The 23,202-nt window shown below is 47.1% G+C and overlaps 2 protein-coding genes across 2 annotated transcripts in view; both read right to left on the bottom strand.

Annotated features, from left to right (window-relative positions):
- Positions 1 to 23,202, bottom strand: part of LOC309397665 (integrator complex subunit 6-like) — a 322,886-nt gene that overhangs the window by 69,349 nt on the left and 230,335 nt on the right. The gene's annotated exons all lie outside the window — the stretch shown is intronic.
- On the bottom strand, positions 6,237 to 20,909 carry HPRT1 (hypoxanthine phosphoribosyltransferase 1). Its single transcript, XM_081963890.1, has 9 exons — positions 20,745 to 20,909; positions 16,206 to 16,312; positions 13,603 to 13,786; positions 12,350 to 12,415; positions 11,444 to 11,461; positions 10,971 to 11,053; positions 9,440 to 9,486; positions 8,780 to 8,856; positions 6,237 to 7,239 (listed from the first exon to the last, which is right to left on the bottom strand). Exons 1-9 carry the CDS (start codon positions 20,775 to 20,777, stop codon positions 7,192 to 7,194), a joined length of 663 nt encoding a protein of 220 aa, XP_081820016.1. The 5' UTR covers positions 20,778 to 20,909; the 3' UTR covers positions 6,237 to 7,191.

Raw genomic sequence — 23,202 nt, 5'->3', positions numbered from 1 at the left:
TGGAAGGGACCTTGGAGGTCTTCTAGTCCAACCCCCTGCTTAGGCAGGAAACCCCACACCACTTCAGACAAAGGATTGTCCAACCGCTTCTTAAAAACCTCCAGTGTTGGAGCATTTACAACTTCTGGAGGCAAGTCGTTTACTAATTAATTGTTCTCATTGTCAGGAAATTTCTCCTTAGTTCTAGGTTGCTTCTCTCCTTGATTAGTTTCCACCCATTGCTTCTTGTCCTGCCATCAGGTGCTTTGGAGAATAGCTCGACTCCCTCTTTAGGGCAAGCTCTGGGTTGCATGCTGCTAGCAGAGCAACACGTTTCCTTTTGAAAGCACAGCTTTAAATTCATGAAAGCTACCCCCCCCCCCAAGTCAAAAGAGACAAGATTTCAGTCTGAATTGTCTTCCAAAATCCCCTGTCTATGATCATTTTTTTTTAAATTTCACCGGCATCTTGCAGGGCTCGGGCAACGGAACAGCCCTCTGTTACTCCCAGGGGGGCTGCAGAAAACAGAAAGATCTGTCTGCTATGCTTTAGCAGCACGTAAATACTGGAGTTTAGGATGGTCTCCAGTATTGCTTTGCTGCTGCAGTGAAGCTGGCACTTGCTACGGGAAACTGGGCCTAAAGTGATGCAAAGAGCTTTGTTCGTTGTCTGCTGAGTGAGAGTTTTAGGGTGGGAGTTGTGATTCTCCCCAAATAAACCAATATCCCTCTTGCCATATTTGAGAATAAAACATTCTCCCTCCACAAGGTTGAAACAAGGGCAGCATAGCCTGAGCTAAAGTCTTCTGCTGATAAACAGGGTTGTTGTTTTTTTGTCTTGCTTGTACTCAAAAATCTAACACTCCTGTTAGAGAATTTAGGGAGACAAATGAGAATATATTTGTAGGGTTGAACTGTAGGGTCCTTGGTGGTCTCTCAGCTTGGTTGTTTGCTTGCAGATGTTTAATTACCTAACTAGATAACATCTTCAGTGCTAGAAGGGAGTGGGATTGGCTGTCTTTTATTATAGCAATATAACCCCACTTCCTTGTAGCAGTGATCTTCTTCCCTAGTTGCGTAATGGAGTGTCTGCAAGGGGAAAAAAACTACGCTCAGAGAGCTCCCAAGGACCCCACAAATAAGCAAACTTTAAACTTCTGAGTGCAGAAAGAGAGTCTATGAATATAGCAGTATATGTAGTAGTCTATGAATATCGTATTGTCCAACTACTACTAAGTGTTGTGGCCTCTTGTAATCAGCAAGGGTGGGAATCTGTCCCTGAATCCTCGGTGGAAGAAGCCAACTGGATGTTTCTTGTAGGTATCAGGAAAATGATAGAAGCATCAACTCTGCAATTTAGCTGACTGGATTCCTGTACCATGTGAAGCAATGGCTTATTTAATTAACAACTTTTTTGATAAAGCATAATTGGGTGGGTTTATATACTAACTGATGGCGTATAAATCATATACTGGCTTTGATGTGATGATTTTGAGTTAATTCCTCCAAAGTTTAGGGAGAAAAAATGATGACAAGATTTTCTAGTCAAAGTTATTTTGGGTCTTCTTGGTGCAAGAACATTTTATAAAACGAATATTTGTATTAAATATCTGGTGTGAACCAACCCTTGTGTGATTGTGCCATGTCGGAGGTGAGATCATTGGATGCTACTGTCTGTCTTTGATTGACCGCTGAATTTGTCTTTAAAACTGAAGGAGGGAAGGGGAAAGCTCACTTTGCATATTGCCTAACCCAGGGGTGTCCAAACTTGGGAACTTTAAGACTTGTGGACTTCAACTCCCAGAATTCTGGGAGTTGAAGTCCACAAGTCTTAAAGTTCCCAAGTTTGGACACCCCTGGCCTAACCCTTGTTTATGGAATAAGCCACCGTTTGCCTAGGTTTGCAGGACAAGCTGAACCAAGATTGATTTATTCTAACGAATCGGTGCAACATTTTAAGAGGCAAAGCCTCATTTTTTGCTTATCCTGGTGTGTGAATTTAGCTTCTTCCTCAGAATTTCCTCTAAAAAAAGACCGAAGGGAGGAGAAATTAGACTACGATTTGAAGAGGCAGAAAAACCAATCGGAAATCGCGTGGTATCTTTTCAGACTTGAGAAAAACGAGTTTTTAATAAAACGGGTTTAGTTTGAAAACGACCGCCGGATTCCTCCTATACTTAAACGGCGTCTCGTACAATCGGGAGATCCAAGATGAAAACGCTGGCGCCGCCGCCTGTTTTCTAGGGAATCCTTCGGAGGACGGGAAAACCTGCAGTGGCTTTATCCCACCCAGGGTTCCCCCACGGCTAGGAAGGAGGCTTGGAGCCCCCGATGGCTTCGGAAGCGCAAAGCGCTTTTCCCCGGGAGAGAATTGGTGAAGAACGGGGGCCGGGGCCGCGCGCGGCACAAAAGCGAGCCGAGGGATGCAGAGCTCAGACAGCTGAGAGCGCATCCTCTGGAGAGAAATCCGGGAGGGGGCTGAGGAGCGGCCCGAGCGGCCCGAAGGCTTGTCGGCCGGCCCCAGCCCTCCCGTCGGGGCTCCAGCGGTTGACAGAGCTGGCTAGGTCGGTTTGCAAAACTCACCAGGCCGGGAGAGGGAAGCGGACCTCTGGTTACTCCCTTGGGGAACGGGGGGCTGCCGGCCCTGTCTCGCTTGCTGGGCTCCAGTGGAGCGCGGACGGCTCTTTCGCTTCCACGTGGCCGGGCCCTTCTGGGGGCGGCGAGGCTTCGCTTTCGTCCGCTCTCCCCAGCCGCGTCCAAGCCCTTCGGACGAGGTCTGGCCTGAAATCACGGGGCTGAAAGAAGCAGCAGAGGGTCTCCTGCCCGAACAGGGGGTTAGACTAGAAGACCTCCAAGGTCCCTTCCACCTCTGGGATTCAGTCTAGATCTCTCCCACCGAGAGAGGCGAAGGTCCAGGAGTCTTTTCAAACTGGCGGCCCCGGCTAGGATTTTGCCCGACGTGAAAGCCAGGAAGCCGGGCGGGATGAAGGGTGTTTGAGGCGCACTCGCGGGCTTTCCAGCCATTTCGGGGCCACTCCAATAAAATAAAGGAAAACGAAGCCGCGCCTCGAGTTTCCAAGGCTTGCCGTGGGGGGCTGGGGGCGCTTTCCGGGTGGTACCTTGGGGCCCATGAGGCTGGGCGCTCAGCTGCGCTCCCCCCGCGGAGGAGAAGCGTCGGTCTATCGGCCGCTTCTGCCGGGGCTCCTGGGAAGCGCCTGTTTCGACGTTGCGCGTCTTTTCGTTCGCCCCGCCAGTCGCTCAGTCCCAGGGAGAGACAGGAGGCGCGCGGCGTCGAGGCGGCCCCACCCTGGCCTCCGCCAGACCGGGCATCCCGCTCTCGCTTGCAACCCTCCGCGCGCCCTCCGGGGATCAGCAGGACAGAGGGAGCCAGCACCCGGGACGAGGTCTCCCCTCCCCGAGGGCGCGGTTCGCCTGCCCGCCGCTGAGTTTGCGAAAGAAGTCGCGGTTTCGCCGGCCTTGCGCTTGTCTGCCTGCCGGCGGGGGAGCCCAGAACAAGCCTCGTCGGAGGGCAGCGAGTCTCGCCTTCCCACGCCGCTTCAAATGGGGGTGGGGGGCTTGGGCGTGCCCCTCCAGGCCTACCTCGCAGGGGGCTCGCTAGGCGGTGGTGGGAAGGGGCGCGACGTGCCCTTCCTGGCGGAAAAGCCAGGTAGAACCGCAGTGACAATTGGGGAGGAGGCTGTTTCCCTCTCCGCCCCCCTAAAAAATCAGACAGGGCTCGCCAAGCTCCCCCCCAAAAAATGCCTGGAGGGCGACGCCGTTTGCCCCGCGTGCTTGGGAATCCCCGGTTCCTCCCCTCCGTCTCTTCCCTTTGGGGTGTCGGGAGAGAGGGAGGAAGAGGGACGGGGAGAGCTCTTTCGCCCGCTAGCCGGGCAGGAGCTTCGGGGAAGGGAGCCCATTCCGCCGGGCTGGAGATCTGGGGAAACCCTGAGAAGCGGTGTAAACGGATTCCCATTTTCCTGTTCTGCCTTTAACACAAACCAAAAGACCTCACCTGCCAAGGTGAGTTAGGTGTCTAACTGGCCAAAGACAAGAGGTGCTTTTTCAGGAGGCAATTGGACTTTGTTTTCTTCCTTTTGAAGACATTTCGCTTCTAATCCAAGAAGCTTCTTCAGCTCTGACAGGAAGGTGGGGAATGGAACTATACTATCCTGTCAAAGCTGAAGAAGCTTCTTGGACGAGAAGCGAAACGTCTTCAAAAGAGAAACTAAAGTCCAGTTGTCTTTAAGATGTTGGATGGCCATTTGTCTGAAACGGTATAGGGTTTCCTGCCTAGGCAGGGGGTTGGACTAGAAGACCTCCAAGGTCCCTTCCAACTCGGCTATTGTATTGCCTCCTGAAAATGCACCTTTAGGACAATCACGACTTGGGATGATGGAGAATCTCTACAGACGATCCGGATGGCTCTGCGGGATCCATCACCCCCCCCCCCCGCGGCAAAGTAGAATTTCAGCATCAGAGCGTTTGAGAAAGGGGCAGATTCTGCCCCTATTTTCTGTCTAATCCTACCAACAGTGGCATGAAACAGTCATTAGGAATACGAAACTGGCACTGACGAATAGATGCTGTCACGAATTGTAAAACGTGGAACCACCTAATATGTAGGAGGTCCACTTTTTTCCACCTATAATGCAAAGGCAGGATTCGGTCACCCAGTAAGTGGCTAAGTTTCTTTTTTCTTGGCATGAAGTGTGAAGCTATTTGTCCTCATTTGTTATGTTGTACCAACGCTTGAGATTCATTCAATCAATAAAGTCTGTTTTAAACAAAACAAACCTGATCCTGCAGTGATTTCTTAAGCTTGGTTTGAGAAGCAAATCGTGGGCCTGCCCCATAGGTGCCACTAAGCCACGTGTCACATTAGGCCCCAAAGTAACCCCACTGATTTAACACAAGTGCAAGCATTCCCCACTTCCAGGCGCAGGGCAAAATGCACCAACGGGTCGCCTGTGTGGGTGTGCCAGGGCATCGATCGATGACTCTGACTCTTCTCAGTGGCAGCTCCATGCCAATGTCCGCTTGGCTTCCCTGGTGAGTGAGCCACATTTTAATGTGCTTCTCTTGCAGCAAATGTGCTCCAGCCCAAGGAACAGCAGAGGTCACCCTCCTGCAGCCAGTAGCGGAGAAAATGAAAACGCTTAAAACTTATTTTAAAACCACCATCCTGAACTGGGGCAAAAGAAAACAATGGAAACCTTGAAGGACAAAAATGGCACCTAAAATTTTTAGGCACTTGTAATTTTTTAGGGGCATCAGAATTAGACAGTCTCATGACAAGACTCCCAGTGTAAAAGACCCCGAAACACACGCAGGGATGAACTGGGAAGCCATGGGAAGAGGGGACTCGCTGGAAAAGACCCTGATGTTGGGAAAGATTGACGACTAAAAGGAGAAGGGGGGACAGCAGAGGCTAGAGCAGGGGTCGGCAACCTTAAAACACTCAAAGAGCCATAAAGGTCCTACCCAGAAGCCCCTGGTTCAATTCTGGAGCTGACCAGATATCCAGTTCCCCCACCATAGAGCCGCCTCCTAGCGTGGCGTCCTTTTTCCTCCACCTGCCCTAACCGAAAGCCCTATCAATTGTGGAGCCGACCGGCAACAGGGAGCCGCAGCAGAGGGATGGAAGAGCCACAGGTTACTGACTCCTGGGCTAGAGTGTCATGGATGCAATGAACATGAATTTGGACAAACACTGGGATATTGGAGGAGGGTCTTTTTTTTGGCAGGCTGCGGTCTATGGGGTTGTGAAGAGTGAGACACAACTTAGGGACTAACAACTATGAAGAACATGAGAGCTCCTCGGTCTGAAACATGGGTTTCTACAGCAGGGGTGTTAAACTCAGGCCCTTGGGCCGGATCCAGCCCACGGGGTCCTTAGATTTGGCCCATGGGCCGCCCTGGAAATGGCCAAGGACCACGCACAGTCCTCCCGAGCTCCGTTTTCACTAGCAGAGCCCTCGGGCCACCACAGGCGCCCATGATCAAACACAATCCTGATGCGGCCCTCCCTGAAATCGAGTTTGACACCCCTGGAGTAGAGGAATTGCCCCTTGACTTTCCAGAGCCAAGAGCGTTTCCCCAACAGGGCCAATCATTGCTTGACTGCCCAAACAGGCCCGAATTCGTCCCTGAAATCATTGCCCTGGGATGAGGGTGGGGAAACTGAGGCCAAAGAAAAAAAGAAGAAAAGGGATTGCTTTAAGTATACAATGGAGCCAGCTCAGAACTGCCTGGGCAGCCTTTTTGAAGAAACAGCTTTTATTTTTAAAGTACATCCACTTTGTGCACCTCAGAGGGTCAGCGTTACAATCATGGTTTGTTTTTTCCACTGACACACAATACAAAGACGATGGGTGGGATGCGAAAGTCAATGCAACTCAGAGGATGGAGGGAGAATGACACAAGCTTGTGTGGGGAACTTGTGTGTTGCCGGCTGGGTGGAAGCAGCTTTTCCTTTAGCCAAAGGACGCCAGCGGGCAACGGTGCCCTCAAATCCTGAACTTTTGTTGACGTTGTTGCATTTTTCCCCCCAGACCCAAATAAACTATTTTCTTTAACTCTGCAAGGGGCAACTAAAGCAACTCCAAGAAGCAGCTGAGCATCAATGCTCCTTTCAAGGACACCAAAACCGTCCAAAGGTGCTCCGTGCGCCTCTTTCCCTGCACCCACCCCCTGGAGCAGCGACCCGGTTATCACCCCCCCCTCCCCAAAAATCTCAATTACATTCCATTACAATATAAAACTTAAATTACTTGTTTTTTAAAAAAATATTACTAATATAGATTTCCCGTCTTAAAATGCCTTATACATTTACAGTACTTATAACTATTTCATGAACCAATGAGGTTTTTTTAAAAGGGGTGGGTGGGTGGGAGAGAAAGAGGGGGGGGGAGAAATTTGTTTTTCTTAAGGGAGGGGCGAGGAGGAGGAGGAGGAGAAGATGCATAGTGCAAATTTTAAAAAAGGGGAAAGCGGAAACTTCCTTTTGGCTTCCCAAATGCAAATGAACAAGATGAGTTTCCCATGCTGAACATGCAATAAGTTATAGCAAGCGATTATGACGAGGGAGAGAGAGAGAGAGAGAGAGTGCGAGGGAATCACTCCACAATCCAAAGCTGGTGTTTGGGCCGAAAGGCAGAGAGGGACTGGAGGTCAGCTTCACGGTCTCGCTGCTGTTGGGTGAAACCGGCCGGGGTCACGCCTTGTATTTCTCTTTCCCCGTCTCGCTGATCACGCAGATGTGCTGAAAGAGAAGGAGGAAGAGGCTTCCAAATTCATAATAGCAAATAGCACTTAGGACTTATAGACTGCTTCACAGTGCTTTTACAACCCTTTCAAAGCGGTTTAGAGAGTCAGCCTCTTGCCCCCTCAACAATCTGGGTCCTCATTTTACCCACCTCAAAAGGATGGAAGGTTGAGTCAACCTTGAGCCATTCAGGATCGAACTGCTGGCAGTGGGCAGAATTATTCTGCAATACTGCATTCTAACCACCGGGGAGGGAGGGAGGGAGGGAGGAAGGAAGGGAAGAAGGAAGGGCAATAGCACATAGAATTTCTGCTCAGAATCTTTGGAAGTGGTCATCCCAACCGTCAAAGACAAGCCGCTTTCAGCAAACGTCCTGCTGGCTGGGACTGCTGGGAATTGGGAGTTCAACAAATCATTTCTTCCCCAGTGGAGCTCACTCCAGATGTAGTAAACTGCACCGGTTAGAAGATCATGCTGGGGATTCTGGTAGGTTGAAGCCAAACTTCTGGATTCGGAGGAGGAACATAGCAGTAGCACTTAGACTTATATACCACTTTACAGTGCTTTTACAGCCGTCTCTAAGCGGTTTGCAGAGTCAGCTTCTTGCATCCAGCAATCTGGGTCCTCCTTTGACCCACCTTGGAAGGACGGAAGGCTTATGACCATCTTGAGCCTGGTGAGATTCAAACTGCCAAACTGCAGGCAGCCGGCAGTCAGCAGAAGTCGCCTGCAGTACTGCCCTCTCACCACTGCGCCAGCTCAACAAGACGACGGAGCTTTTGCTGATTCTCGCAAACAACCCCCCCCTCCCCAGGGACATTACAGGGCTGCCTTGTTCAAAATAAACTCCCTGCTGTTCCCTGTTTAATAGGTGGCCCTCCATTTACAACCATATCATTTAGCGGCCTTGAAGTCACAACAGCACTGAAAGGAACGGTCCTCACACTTACAACGGTTGTAGCATTCTCACGGGTCACGCAATCAAAATTTGGGCCCTGGGCGGGCTGCAGCATCCCAGAGACACGTAATCTCCAGTGCAACCTTCCCAGCCTGCTTCTGGCAAGCAAAATCAATGGGGGAAGCTGGATTTGCTTAACGACTGTACGCTTCACTTAACAACTGTAATGATTTAACCATGGCTAAAAGGTCGTAAACGTGGCTGCCACTTGCTTAACCTTGTTTACCGAAAGAAATCCTAGTCCAAATTCTGCTTTTAAGTCTGGGACTACCTGTATAGTCTTTGAATTCTGACAGTCTCTTTGCCCAAAAGCTGCCTCCTGTTTTCTACAAACTTTGTCCGTTTGCTCCATACCAAACTGATGGGAATCAGACTGGAAAAAAGTGGCTTGAAGGCTCTGTGAGTTGCCACAGGACTCTGGATGCTCCCACCCTTGTTTCCTCAAGAAAAAAATATCCCTTCCAGCTGTTTCCTTTTGACCCCCTTCCCGTCGCTAAAAGAAACAGAGTAAAGGCAGTCTTGAAACTGTTTCTTTTTTAAAAAAAAAAAAAACCAAGATGATCTGTGTTAATAACTTACATTCAAATCTCTGAAGTATTCGTTATAATCTAGAGCATATCCAACCACAAACTTGTCCGGCACTTCAAAACCAACAACTGAAAAAGAACCACAATAAAGCAGAAAGTGAGACCTAGGCAGGATTTGGGACAACCGTGTTAATAATATTAATAATATTAAGGGAGCAGTTCGTTAAGAGGGCTGCAGCATGGGCTCTTTTTTAAAAATCAAAATCAAACCAGGTCTGTTATAAGCCGGTAAGTTAAACAGGTGCATTTTCCTAATGGTACTCGAAGTTCCGTTGTGAGTAAAAAGAAGAGAGGAGGAAGTTGGAAGAGCTCCCCAAAATTAGAGTGATGTACATGCTGCAAAATCATGCTTGACCCCAATGTTGTTAAGCTGAAATTCTAAATCTCTCTTAAACAGAAGGGGACTGAGCACTGGCTTACCCTGTTAGCTGCTTTGGCTTAGTTTTGCCCACAAACACACAGCCAACAACTGGATTTTTCAAGGGACAGAAAAACTGTTCTTGTAATCCAGCTCCGTCTTCTGCCACAGGAGCCTCTCTCTGCTGACCAGTTTCAGCCCGCTGATTCCTGGTTTCAATGGCCTTCCCTTAATACCTGGGCCTCTCTAAGATTACACTCCAGATTACACGATGCTTACACAAGAGTCACTTACAATCAGGCCGGTATCCTACGCTTCGGGGTGTCCTTTTCACCAACAGGCTGTCAAAAATAAATAAATAAATAAGCCAAACCAAAGTCAACTCATGTAACCGATAGGAGCAAAAGTTACAGGCAATCCACAACTTTGCCAAGGTTGGACACCTCTTGAGCTCTGCTTTACGTTCTGTTTCTTCCTCACAGGTGCAGCAAAAAACAAAACAGCCAACCAAGAGCCTTCTGATGAAATTCTCCATCTTTTAGGTGTACGCAAAGGCTGTTTCTTGGCTCGGGCAAAGAACCAAAGGGCCACTTCTGCCTCCTTAAGCAGGGCAGGTCGAGAAAGGGGAAACACTGCCCCACTTCCTCCCCACACCAGCCTCTGCCTTGCTGCGAACTAGAGCGAGCAGCAGGAAAGGCTAAGTGGCCCACAAGCACCGCCTGGTGCATTTTATTTTCCACAAGCCTCACAAGTAAGAGTGTGGCTCTGTGTGTGTGTGTGTGTGTGTGTGTGTTATCTCTGCTGTACAGAAGCCGGTTCAGTGACTGCTTGCCTGGTATCAGTGCTGCATGCTTGGTTGAAGGTCAGAGCAGCTTGCTATGGGCAACCGAAACCGGCAGTGAGCAGCTTTCTCAACTGTGCCATCTCTGGTTCGGATCAGCAGGTTCACTTTTCTTGTGAAGTGCAGAGGATCAAACATCCTTAAAAGGCTGAGCAGCTCGCTGGCTCCACGGGGAAAGCCACAAGGCAACATATGCGTCTCTGGCAAGGCAGCCAGATTGGGAAATGGACCCTCTCCGTGCATGGCCTCCTGCCCGGGTCCATGCAGCTCCTAAACAAGGTTTCCTCCAATCACCCTTCGCGTGGGGAGAGGTGGGGGGCAAAGCAGCTGGCATTCTTAGGGGCACCTTATTAATTCGGTACAAGAAACCACTGGTTGCCCCCTAACACCACTGGAAGACACCTCCAGGCCAGCAGAGTGAGGAAGATGCTTAGGGATGATTCACACCCTGGCCAGTGCCTCTCTTCACTTTTATCATTGGGCAGAAGACACCGAAGTACAGCCAGCTGGACAAAGAGGTTTAAAAACAGCTTCTACTCATGGGCTGTCAGACCCTGTTTTATTTCCTCTGGGAGGGGCCATTCATCGTCCATCTGCCGCCTTACTCCCAAGCTGACCCCTATTCTTAAGCTGTTCCCTTCGTCTGGAAACTGCGTATGCGCACACTGGGAACAGGCTCCAGCTGTTCTTCCGCCCCACTGATGTCTGACTCCGAAGGCAGCTGATAACTGTCAGATGGCTCTGGCCCCCGTCTCTGCTTCCAACACAGAGCCCTCATCAGAGCCTTCCCCAGACTCCAGGACTGGCCCAGTTTCCTCCCCAACCTCCTCACTGTCCGAATCTGCTGGCAGCTCCACTGGCCTCTGGTGGGCCATAACATTAACTGAAAGTGGGATCACTGTTTGTTCTGTCATGCTGGAGGGGGGTGGACGGACGGTAGGGCTTTCAAAAGTGACATGGACGCAGTGAAGGGTAAGCTCTGACCTTGCTACTTTGACCATCTTTGGATTGTACTGCTGGAGCAAGGACAGGAGAGTCTGCATGGTCTTCCCAGTGTCGATGATATCCTGTGGAGGAAACAAACGAAGGGATCACACACCAGCTTGTTCTGGAGGAAAATTACAGCAAAGGATATCTAGTTCGGATGAGTGACTGGCCAGAATAAAATGAATGCTGCACTGGGACACATTACACCTAGAAAAATAATAATAAAAGGGAATATATCTATAAAGGAGATAGCTTCGGAGCTTAAAATACATGATTAAAACTTGATCAAGTGTCTTTACTTGCCTTTTACAAAGGCAAGTAAACTTTGACGTGAATTATTAATGTGCATTTGGTCACAAAGAGTTAATAAATCAACGGGGATGAGGAATGGTGTCCCTCACCCCCAAAACATACATACAATAGGCCCCAAAACATACATAAAGGTAGTAACTGCCAACTGAAGTACTTACTTCTACAATCAAGACATTCTGAAAAAGAAGAGACAGAACGCCATCAGTGACTTTAGTTCAGTTTTTAACTCCAACTTCTATTTTTCATTTTTAAAAACTAATTAACTACCACGTAATTATAGGTAAATGCCCCATCTGTAAAAAAGGCCAGGAGAAAATGGCTACAAATTGTACCTGGTGTTTAAAATATAAAAATTATTAAGAGCTTATTAGTACATTCTTTGGGACTTTAAACAATTAAGTTCAAACGTAAACGTCTAACCACAAAGCAGCAACAATTAAAACTAGGAAAGCCACTGAATTAAATGCCTTAGGAGGCACATCCTAAATGCTTTTAGTTAGCACTTGTGAAGTGGTTTAACTACTTTCTCTTGGCCAAAACTAACAAATGTTTTTGAACACACATCTAGAGACCAGCGTTTTAAATCAGGAACTCTATGGCTGAACTTAGAAAAGGGATCACTTGAGACATCTGGAAGCCTTTGGGAAAATCCACTCAAAGTAATAATGTCTGTTTCTTTTTGATCCCAGGATCTGGTGTTCAAACAACAGTGATGTGGGCCAACATGGGTACCCCCTTGCGTGGAAGAGTGCATGGATTTAATTTTTCTGGTTTCATCTCCCTTCCCTAAAGGGACAAGAGCACCATTTCTGAGTCTATAAAAATGTGTACACTGCATCCTCGCAACTGCAGAGTTTGCTGGGGCAGAAAGGATTCACATGACTGGCTAGCAAAGCTTTCTGACAAAGCCAGAATTGCAAGGGAAACTTTTGGCAATGTTTTTGCACGTAACGTTTTTTTTTTTTTTTAATGAAATGCTTTCACACCTTTAATTGCATTTCATTTTAAGTACATTTTGCTGATGAACGAGGCCCCCGTATCCATGTTCTTCTTTTGCGACATACCTTCCCAGTCAAGGTTGATAAGTCATCCCCGCCAATTACTTTGATATCGCCGGTTGACTGGTCATTCTAAGTTTAGCCAGGAAAAAGAAGAAGGAAAAAAAGAAGAAGTAAAAGCTGTTATTAATACTACGGAAACCTCCAGGAAAGGAAAGAGGAAAAAAAAAACACCTCCACCGCAGCCCTTTTTGAAATGGAAACTTTTTAAACATTAGCAAGCCTGTGGCTTCATCCCCCTCATAGCAAAAGGAAAAGTCATGTTTTCTTAGCTGTGATGCATCCTGCAAACAAGGTTTTTTTCCTCTTGCCTAATCTTGCAAGGCTTAATGCACCTATAGTCCAAGGTAAAGCCCCACTCCTTTAGATGGGGGTTTATGCAGGGGTGAAATCTAAAAAAAAAATCCTACCGGGTCTGTGGGTGTGGCTTGATGGAGGTGGTCATGTGACTGGGTGGGGGTGGTTGTGTAGTTATGTGACGGGTGTGTGTGTCAAAATACGGAAACTCACTTTAACACTGTCCTGCTGGAGCAGGGGGTTGGACTAGATGACCTACAGGTTCCTTCCAGCCCTGGATTGCTGTGCTCTTTCAAGGTATCCTCTGCAGCTGCATCTAATGCAAGCTTTGTGGTCCTCCTTCCCTCCCTCCTCTCCCTCTCTCTCTCTTCCCCTCCCTCCTTTCTCTCTCTTTCTTTCACAGCACCCCCTCCCCTCCCAGTTTTTGGCCTAGCAGGCCTCAGGGAAGCCTCCTGGGAGCAAAAACTAAAATGCTAAAAAAAACATTTTTAAAAAGTCCCTATCATCGCACAGCACAGCTGATGGTTGGAACATTTTTTTTTAACCTTGTTAAGCATTTTTTTAATACCAATTCGGGCGAACTGGCCTGAACTTGCAGGATTTCACCCTGGGTTTATGCCCAGGGAAATGTGCACACCCTGCCCACAGAGAGGCACGGTCTTTATCCTTCTGTTGAGGTCGTTTCTCACCCCAACCCGAGAGGCTCCCCCTGGTTTGCTTTGAAGCAAAAAACAAACCCAATCACTGTTCCTCCATGATTGGACTGCATGATCACAGTAAGATTTGAAGGAGAGAGAAGGAGCCTACATTGTTTTCAAAATTACTGCCTGTTTTTCCCTCCCGTTTCAGGAAGGGTTTTGCCACCAAGGAAAGACCTGAGTATTCTAGGAGAATTCTTGCAAGCTCCAAATTCTAGCGGACAATAAACCGCGAATTCAAAAAGCTCCAACAGACCGACTTACGCAGTAGCTCTTCAGGCGGATGAAGTCTACGGTCATCGGAATGGACTTGTCGCTGTTCCGATTCAGGGCTTTAATATAATCCAGTAAATCGGCAAAAAATTTGTAGCCTCCCTTTAGGACACAGAGAGCCACAATGTGGTGGCCCCCCATGGCTTTCATAATTTCCCGGGCTAACCTCTCCGTCCTAGGGGGAAAAGAAAAGAAAAGAAAAGAAAGAAAGAAGAAAAATGAGATTTACTGCAAGTACTCCTCCGCTGAGGACCACGATTAAGGTTTAAGGTTTATTGAATTTATAGACCGCCCCCTCTCCCCGTAGGGACTCGGGGTGGTGTACAGACAGTTCTTGAACTCAAAATTTCTGTTGCTAACGGAAACAGTCGTTAAAGTGAGTTCTGCCCCATTTTACAACTTCCCTTGTATCGCTGCAGTTAATTTAGCAACACGGTTGTTAAAGTGAATCTGACTTCCTCGTTGACTTTGCTTGTCAGGCGGGTCGCCAGAGGGGGAGGGGAACCACGTGACCCTGTGACCGTCATAAATGTGAGTGCCTGCATTTTGATCACCAGATAACAGGGAGGCTCCAACAGTCATAAATATGAAAACAGCCATAAGTCACTCTTTCCAGTGCTGTTGTAGCTTCAGAAGATTGCTAAATAAACTGTTGTAAGGGCAGAGACACTGCGTGTTCGCACCCAGCTAAAATCCAGTGGTTTCAACCCACTTTTAGGAAACAAAGGTGGCAAGATAAAACAAACACCGCTTTTTAAAAAAAAAAACTCCCATCTGATAGTGAATATGACTGTTGACCGTGTTGCTCAATGACATCCCTGCTTTTTCTCACTTGCCAAGGTTAATCGAATCATGGGGCTGCCAAACAGCCTTAGAACATCTAGGGAGCTCGTGCCAAAGCAAATCTCAGCCTCCAGAAAGCGGCTGCACAACCTTCGGAAGGGATCAGGCAGCGAGATTTTGGGAAAGGAAACAGAATCCAGTTCTGCAACGGCCCGATTACCCGGGGGCAGAGGGGGGTGGGGGGTGCAAGAGGGGCCTGTCCAGGAATTCGAAAGCAAAGTAGCAAAACGTTTTCAGGTTGGAGAGCCAGGCCTTCGAGGTATGCTAAAAAAGGAGAGTACTGCAGGGAAGCTTGCTATGCATGTTACGTTGTACACCGACTTCGTTTACATCCTACATCGGGGGTGGGGGGTGGGTGTCAAACCTTGGCCACTTGTGGACTTCAACTCCCAGAATTCCCCAGAATTCTGGAGTTGAAGTCTACGAATCTTAATAAAGTGGTCCAAGATAGGACACCCTTGTTTTATGTGTTTATGTATGTTTATATCTATATCTATATACACATATCTTTATATCTGTCTCTATCTAATGTATGTATGTATGTATGTATGTATGTATGTATGTATCTATCTATCTATCTATCTATCTAGGCAGCCAGTGTCTACATTTTATTTCTCATTTTATTTATAATTTATAATAACCTTATTTATTATTTCTCTCTCTCTCTCTCTCATCTATCTATCTATCATCTATCTATATCTATCTATCTATCTATCTATCTATCTATCTATCTATCAATCTATCATCTATCTATCTATCATCTATCTATCTATCATCTATCTATCATCTATCTATCATCTATCTATCTATCTATCTATCTATCATCTATCTATCATCTATCTATCATCTATCTATCTATCTATCTATCTATCTATCTATCTATCTATCTATCTATCTATCTATCATCTATCTATCTATCATCTATCATCTATCTATCATCTATCTATCTATCTACACACATTATTTATGTGAAGAAAAAATGATTAGGCAGCTGCAGAAGCTGTTTTATATTTGTCCAGATTGCTAGGCATCTGCTTCGTAGGGATAAAACCAAAGATTAATACTGGGGACATTTCTAAATGTCTAATGCTTGCCATTTGTGGCGTAGCAGCTGATGAACGGCCGGCCTTTTTTCCATTATCACAGATCTGGTAAAAATGTCACAAGCTGCACCTAGCAAGTCCCATCTTCGTTTCAGGGCATGGCGTCCTTGGCGGATGGGGCCTCCTGCTTACGTCCCTTGACTACATTTATACACAGCTTTGGTTGCAGAGGAGTGAACTCTTCATCAGGGGAAGTTCCTGAAAGCAAGCTTGTACAGGTAGACTTTGACTTACAACAGTCGCTAAGTGGCCCTTCAACGTTAGAACGGCACCGTTGAAAAAATGACCATTTTCCACACTTACGACCCTCCCATGGTCACGTAATCAAAACTTGGATGCTAAGCAACCGACTGGGATTTATGACGGTCACAGCAACCCCTAAGTTGGGGAGGGCGTCACGTGATCCTCGTTTTGCGACCTTCTCACGAGCAAAGTTAACGGGGAAGCCATTCACTTAACAGCAATGTCCCTCACTTGACAACTGCAGCGATCCACTTGGCAAAAAATAGCTCGTAAAAATGGGGCAGAACTCTCTTAACAACGGTCTCCGCTTAGCAACATGAATGCTGGCTTCTGTTGGGGTCGCAGGCCGGCTGTATCTTGCAGGGAAACCTGCATTTCAGAACAGACTCTGCAAGTCAGACCAACCTGTCCATGATGAGTCCATGAGGAATGTAGACTTTTTCCAAATCATCCGCGTAATGTTTGGGAATGCAGAACAAATCCAGGTCGTAGCCTTGTTCGTCGTCTCCAATCTAAAAGGTGTGGAGGGGGAAAAAACAGGGCGTGGTCAGAGGTAACGCACGATGCGTCTCTGCAGAGAGCAGCCACAACAGAAGCCAGGGTCTCTGGGTTTTCTCCCCGCCCTGAATCCGTGACGTGGGGGTTGCGTGGTTGGCATTTTGTGGGGGGGGCTAAAATCTCAGGGTTGTGGTATTTGCCCCTTTGCAGAATGATTTGATTCTTTGAGACAAAGGGGCAGCGGATTTGCAGCTGCAGGCCGTCTGGGCAATTCAGGTTTTCTTCACTCATGTGAAGGGCAAGTATCGTTTTAGAAAAATAAAAAATCCTGCTGAGAAAGAATGCAGGGGATGGTCAGCAGAGAAAGTGGAGAGCTGGGCAGGCTGCAATTTCTGACTTCATAAAAAAAAAAAGAAGCCCTTGATGCAAAAGCAGCTTGGCGCACATGGAATTAAAATGCAGGCTGGCAAGCTTCCACAGGCTAAAGTTTAAAAACCGGCTCACCTTTCTCGCTGCCACACCTTCCCTCTTCTACGGAACAATTCAGAAAAGGACATCCAGGTATTTTCTGGCCCTGCCACCCAAGTAGCCATTTCTACCCGTGGCACTGCCAGCCCCTTTTACTTAACCTGGAACTCAACATCCCGCAGGGGAAAAAAAGCGCAACGGCTGGACTCTGCTCATCATTACGATCTGCGAGGATCTGCGTTGGCGCTCAAAGCGTGTTTCAGAGTGCAGACAACATCTGGCCTGCAGAGTCCCCAAGCAAAGCTGCATCCCACAAGACAGAGTAGCATTGTGGTCCGTGATCCACGTTTTATTGAAAGAGATAAGTGAGTTTGCAAAGAGTCCATCTTGGGGATTCCGGTGTGTGAAGATCTTTTGCAAAGAAGCCAGGGCCTATTCAAAACCTTTTAGCAAATGTTAATTATTTGTAACATTCCAAGCCATGATTTTGTCCAGGGGTGTCCAAACTTGGGAACTTTTAAGACTCGTGGACTTCAATTCCCAGAATTCCCCAGCCAGCATGGCTGGCTGGGGAATTCTGGGAATTGAAGTCCACGAGTCTTAAAAGTTCCCAAGTTTGGATACCCCTGATTTAGTGTATCAAACAGTACTGGACAAAATGCAATTCTAACGTATTAAAACCAAGACACTTGGATGCCATTAAAAGAAATACTTTTACTTTTAAACCCAAGCAAGCACAGCTATATTAGAGCTATATATCAGTTTATGCAAAACATAAGCTGGAAGAGCTCCCTGTATCAACGATGAGGCTAACACACCTGGTTTTCTTATCCAATATTCTGTGTGCCGATATGTCACCTGAGCACCAATGCATAACTAGAGAAGGAACTCTTTGCAGTCAACATCTCTGGAGAAATCTTCTGCAGATGCAGACATCCAGCTAGGCTACAGAAGGAAATCAGTACTTTTGAGCAAGAAAGCGGGAGCATTTCCTCCCTTTGATGACTGCAAGGCAGGCTCAGGCAGATTGGCTAAAAAGCAGGTCTGAACGCAGAGGAGTTCAAAAAGCATTTTAGATACTGCCATGATTAAGCAGTAAAATTCCAATTACTCTGGGGTTTTATGAACTTTTACAACACATCTTCTTTCGTTATTAGTATCTTTCAAGATCAATTGATTGTCTTTTCCACAGTCATGTGCTCTTATCTTCGGTTAAAAAAAAAGGAACATGAAAACAATAAACTAATAAAAACCAGCTTGGAAGTTTACAGAATTCTACTTGTGATGCTTTGATAGGGGAGAGATTCTCCCCCTCCCCCCAAGTTCAAAGCTCTAGGTCACATCTACAGATTTAATGGAAGGGAAAATCAGATATATCACACAGGAACATCATCTCCTCTCTTCTCTCATCATAAAAGCAGAGAGTCTGAGGGGAAGAGAGAGGACAGGAGAGAGGGAAGAAGAGGTGAGGAATAGAATAGGAGAAAGAGAAGGAGTGGAAAGAGGGAGGAAGGGGAAGTAGAGAAGAGAGGGATGGTAGAGGGAAGGAAGGAGGTAGGGAGGAGGAGAGAGGAGGTAGTGCCATTGTGGAATAGGGTATAATATGGTGTATGGAAAGCAGAAGAGCCAATGAGAGTTATTGTGGGTAGATGGTGAGAGGAATTGATAGAATATTGTAGAATACATAATAGTGTTTGTTAAGATGTAATGGTATACTTGTGATCACTTACTGTATTTTCGGAGTTTAAGATGCACCTTTTCCCCCCTAAAAGAGGGTGAAAATTTGGGTGCGTCTTATACACTGAATGTAGCCCCACCCACCGGCCCCCACCCCTTGGTCTCTGCCGCCCAGCAATTGACCTCTTTGCAGCAAAGGGGGGCTTCAATAGGCCATAGCAATCCCTGCAGCCTGAAACAGCTGATGATCGGGAGAAAGTGAAACCTGCTGTTTGCTCCACCTGGCTAATTGCTGGGAGGCAGATTTTTTTTCTTGTGCTAATCAGGCTGTTTGCTGCAAGGAGGTAAGTCAACAACTATAAATGCCTATAGAATGTTCAAATAATTAGACTTATTTTTTAAAGACTGCTTGATTATTGTTCTAGACAACTTAACAAAATGAAAAAGGTTTTTTTAAATAAATGCATGATCGGAAGAGGTCCAGTGCTACTGTATCTTCTTTTAAATAGCAGAGAAGAGCTATACTTCCAGAAAGCACATCAATTTTAACAGCATCTCTACAAGTATAGACTGAAATGTAACACTACAAACAGTGTATATTGTACTGTTTGCTGTTTGTTGCAAGGAGGCAAGTTGCCAGGAGGCAGAACCAGATATTTTCCCTTGTTTTCCTCCCCAAAATCTAGGTGCGTCTTATACTCTGAAAAATATGGTATGTGAAAATAGAAATTAAAAAACTTTTCAAAAAAATAAAATAAAAGCAGAGAGTCTGGTAACGATAAAGGTCTTCTCCTAACTAACCATTAACCTACCTGCTAGGGCGCAAAAGACACAGGATGACTTTAAAAGCAAACAAACCTCCACCTTGTTATAGCTGATATTTTTCTCTCCTTATCAATTCTGTTCGAGCAGCGCCAATACTTCCTGTAAGAGCATCTCCCCCACCCCGCCAGTTTTAAAAAAAAAACACAAAGGAATAAAATCAAAACAGAACTTCAGAGAGGAAGACCCCACTGACCGATGAGGAAGCACCAATGTCCAAGATGTTAAAGGGAGCTCCTGTATTTCTTTTTAAAAGTTGCTGCCTTATTGGGGGTGGGGTGGGGGTTTATGATGACCGAGGGGATCCTCCAGTCTGCCTTTCCTAACTCCTGAAGGTTTAGGACCTTCGGCTTCCTCACCCAAGCCCCCAGGCCATTTTCCAGGAAGGATGGAAGGGTTTCCCCCCCAAAGCAGAGCCAGGTATCTTCTCTTAAGCCCGGAGCAGGAAATCGCTCATCTCAGCACGTGTCTGATGAATGGAGGCGGTAGAGGCTGCCCCTGCCTGTTTGCCAGGGAGGATCCGACCCAACACACACACACACACACACACACACACACACACACACGCCAGCCAGCTGCTTTCCAGGATTCTGGGGAAGAGGATCTTTTGCGCAGGGATCTCTCTCTCTCTCTCTCTAATGCTCAGGCTGCCAGGCATGCAAAAAAACTTTTTGAATTTCCCTTTGCTCTCGGAGTGGTGGCAGGGGACGAGGGTGGATGGGATGGGGATGACGGCCTTGCTGGGCATCTGGGTGGCACCCACCCCCCACCGGTTGAGGCCTTTAAAAGGACACACCGACAGAGGTTGGTGGTGGTGATTGGAAACACTTCTCCTGGCTTCAGGGAAGGGAAAAAACCTTCCTAAGAAGCTCTCTGGGGTGGGGCAGAGCCCACCTCGCCCTCCCTCCCTCCCACCCTGGCTGCTTCTTCCTGCAGCTGGCAAAGGGGGGGGGGACCAGAGCCTGATAAGAGGTCTGATAAGGTCCCCTCTCTGCCCTGTCAGCCCTGAAGAAACCCCCCCCAGGGGTCTCCTCCCCCCCAAGGGGTTTCTCTTCCCCCCCCCGCAAGGGATGCCCTCCCCCCACTGGAAGGGTCTGCCTGGGCACAGAGGGCACCTTTGCAGGCCTTGGCGCCCTCCCTCCCCCAAAAAGATGCCCCTCTCCTGCTTTCTACTGACCATCCCGCCCCCCCCCCCCAGGCCAAGAGGGTGGGCAGGGTCTTTTGGAGGGGGGGTGGCAAAACAGCAATGAATGGAGGCCCCCTGGGTGGAGTTGATCCGGAGGCGCTCTAGACATGCCCAGAGACCCTTCGCCGGGGGCTTTTGGCCTCCTCCCTCCCGGCCAAAAGGCCTCCCCAGGCGTGGAGGGTGGGTATCTTTCTCTTCCCCCCCCACCAACGGAAAGATCCCCCCCGCCCCTTCCGCGCGCCCTGTTGCCAGGCAACGCTGCCAGGGCGCCCCCCCCTCCACGAGGGCCTCACCACGATGCAACGGCCTCCGCTGTTTCCGGCCATGGCGGCAGGAAAGGCGACCGCCGCGCTGCTCCTGCCGCCCCGCAAGGAGCCGCCGATGCCGCCGCCGCCGCCGCTTCTGCTCCTCGCCGGTGGGTGGGGTGCGGGGCGGCGGGGGCGGAGAGAGGCGCACGCCACGCCCTCAGGGGGTGGAGCATGGGAGGGGCGTGGGGTGGGGGCGCGCGGAAGCCCCTGGCGGGAAACCCCTCCCCCTCCCCTCCCCCCCCCCCCCGGTCGGTTGGGCGCGAGGGAAGAGCGGCGGTTCCCGCCAAAGGTGCTTTACCTCAGATGAGCCGCTCAGACTGAGCCGCCTGGGTGGCTAAATAAATAAATGCATTATAAATTACAAATAAAATGAGAAATGAAACAAAACGTAGACACCCGCTGCCTAGATAATGATAGATAGATAGATAGATAGATAGATAGATAGATAGATAGATAGATGATAGATAGATAGATGATAGATAGATAGATAGATAGATGATAGATAGATAGATTATTATAAAGTACCAATAAAATAAGAAATTAAATTAAATATAGACACCTGCTGGATAGATATAAATAATAAAAAATAAATACGATTATTCTAAATTACAAATAAAATGAGAAATGAAAAAAAAAACGAAGACACCTGCTGCCTAGATAAAGATAGATATCAGATTATTATAAATTATACATAAAATAAGAAATTAAATGAAATATAGACACCAACTGGATAGATATAAATAATAAAAAATAAGATTATTCTAAATTACAAATAAAATGAGAAATGAAAAAAAAACGAAGACACCTGCTGCCTAGATAAAGATAGATAGATATCAGATTATTATAAATTATAAATAAAATAAGAAATTAAATGAAATATAGACACCAACTGGATAGATATAAATAATAAAAAATAAATAAGATTATTCTTAATTTATAAATGAAATGAGAAATGAAACAAAACAGACACCTGCTGCCTAGATAGATGATTAGATAGATAGATGATAGATTAGATAAGATAGATAAGATAGATAGATAAATGATAGATTAGATAAGATAGAGTACTGTGCAAAAGTTGTAGGCAGGTGTGAAAAAATGCTGTAAACAAAGAATGCTTTCAGAAATATGATTGTTTATTTTTGTCAATTTTCAAAATGCAAAGTGAGCGAACAAAAGAAAAATCTAAATCAAAACAATATTTGGTGTTACTACCTTTTGCCTTCAAACTCATAGGTACACTTGCACAAAGTCAGGGATGTTGTAGGATTATAGTCAGGTATGACCATGATCAACCAATTATACCAAACAGGTGCTAATGATCAATGTCACACTAGGTTGAAACCCAGTCATGAATTGACACAGAAACAGGAGGCGTAAAATTGGGTGAGGAACAGCCAAACATTGCTCCCAAGGTGTGGTTGTGAAAGACAGTTTCATGTCATGGCAAGATTGAGCACAACAGCAAGGCACAAGGTAGTTAACCTGCATCAACAAGGTCTCTCCCAGGCAAAGATTTCAAAGCAGACCGGGGTTTCAAGATGTGCTGTTCAAGCTCTTTTGAAGAAGCACAAAGAAACGGGCAACGTTGAGGATCGTAGACGCAGTGGTCGGCCAAGGAAACTTAGTGGAGCAGATGAAAGACACATCAAGCTTATTGCCCTTCGAAATTGGAAGATGTCCAGCAGTGCCATCAGCTCAGAACTGGCAGAAACCATTGGGACCCAGTCCGGAGAAGTCTGGCCAGAAGTGGTCTTCATGGAAGAGTTGCAGCCAAAAGGCCATACCTCTGATGTGGGAACAAGGCCAAGCGACTAAAGTATGCACGAAAACATAGGAACTTCGGTGCAGAAAAATGGCAGCAGGTGCTCTGGACTGAATGAGTCAAAATGTGAAATATTTGGCTGTAGCAGAAGGCAGTTTGTTTGTCGAAGGGCTGGAGAGCGATACAGTAATGAATGTCTGCAGGCAAGAGTGAAGCACAGTGGAGGTTCCTTGAACGTTTGAGGCTGCATTTCTGCAAATGGAGTTGGAGATTTGGTCAGGATTAATGGTGTTCTCAATGCTGAGAAATACAGGCAGGTACTTATCCATCATGCAATACCATCAGGGAGGCGTATGATTGGCCCCAAATTTATTCTGCAGCAGGACAAGGAGCCCAAGCATACAGCCAAAGTCATTCAGAACTATCTTCAGCGTAAAGAAGAAGAACAAGTACTGGAAGTGATGGCATGGCCCCCACAGAGCCCTGATCTCAACATCATCGAGTGTGTCTGGGATTACATGAAGAGACAGAAGAATGTGAGAAAGGCTACATCCACAGAAGATCTGTGGTTAGTTCTCCAAGATGTTTGGAACAACCTACCAGCCGAGTTCCTTCAAAAACTGTGCAAGTGTACCTAGAAGAATTGCTGCTGTTTTGAAGGCAAAGGGGGGTGGGGTGTCA

Source organism: Natrix helvetica (genome assembly GCF_964273705.1).
Source record: "Natrix helvetica genome assembly, chromosome: 11".
Classification (NCBI taxonomy): Eukaryota; Metazoa; Chordata; class Lepidosauria; order Squamata; family Natricidae; genus Natrix; species Natrix helvetica.
Note: the sequence above shows the minus strand (reverse complement) of the source record. Positions and strands in the feature narration are given on the sequence as shown.

What these genes read in the sequence shown, in the direction of transcription:
- HPRT1 (XM_081963890.1), bottom strand. Translation starts at nt 20,777, where the DNA reads ATGGCCGGAAACAGCGGAGGCCGTTGCATCGTG. An exon ending in CATGGACTCATCATGGACAG is followed by an intron (nt 13,787 to 16,205) that starts GTTGGTCTGACT and finishes TTTTCCCCCTAG; the next exon opens with GACGGAGAGGTTAGCCCGGG. An exon ending in AAGATGGTCAAAGTAGCAAG is followed by an intron (nt 9,487 to 10,970) that starts GTCAGAGCTTAC and finishes TATTTTTGACAG; the next exon opens with CCTGTTGGTGAAAAGGACAC.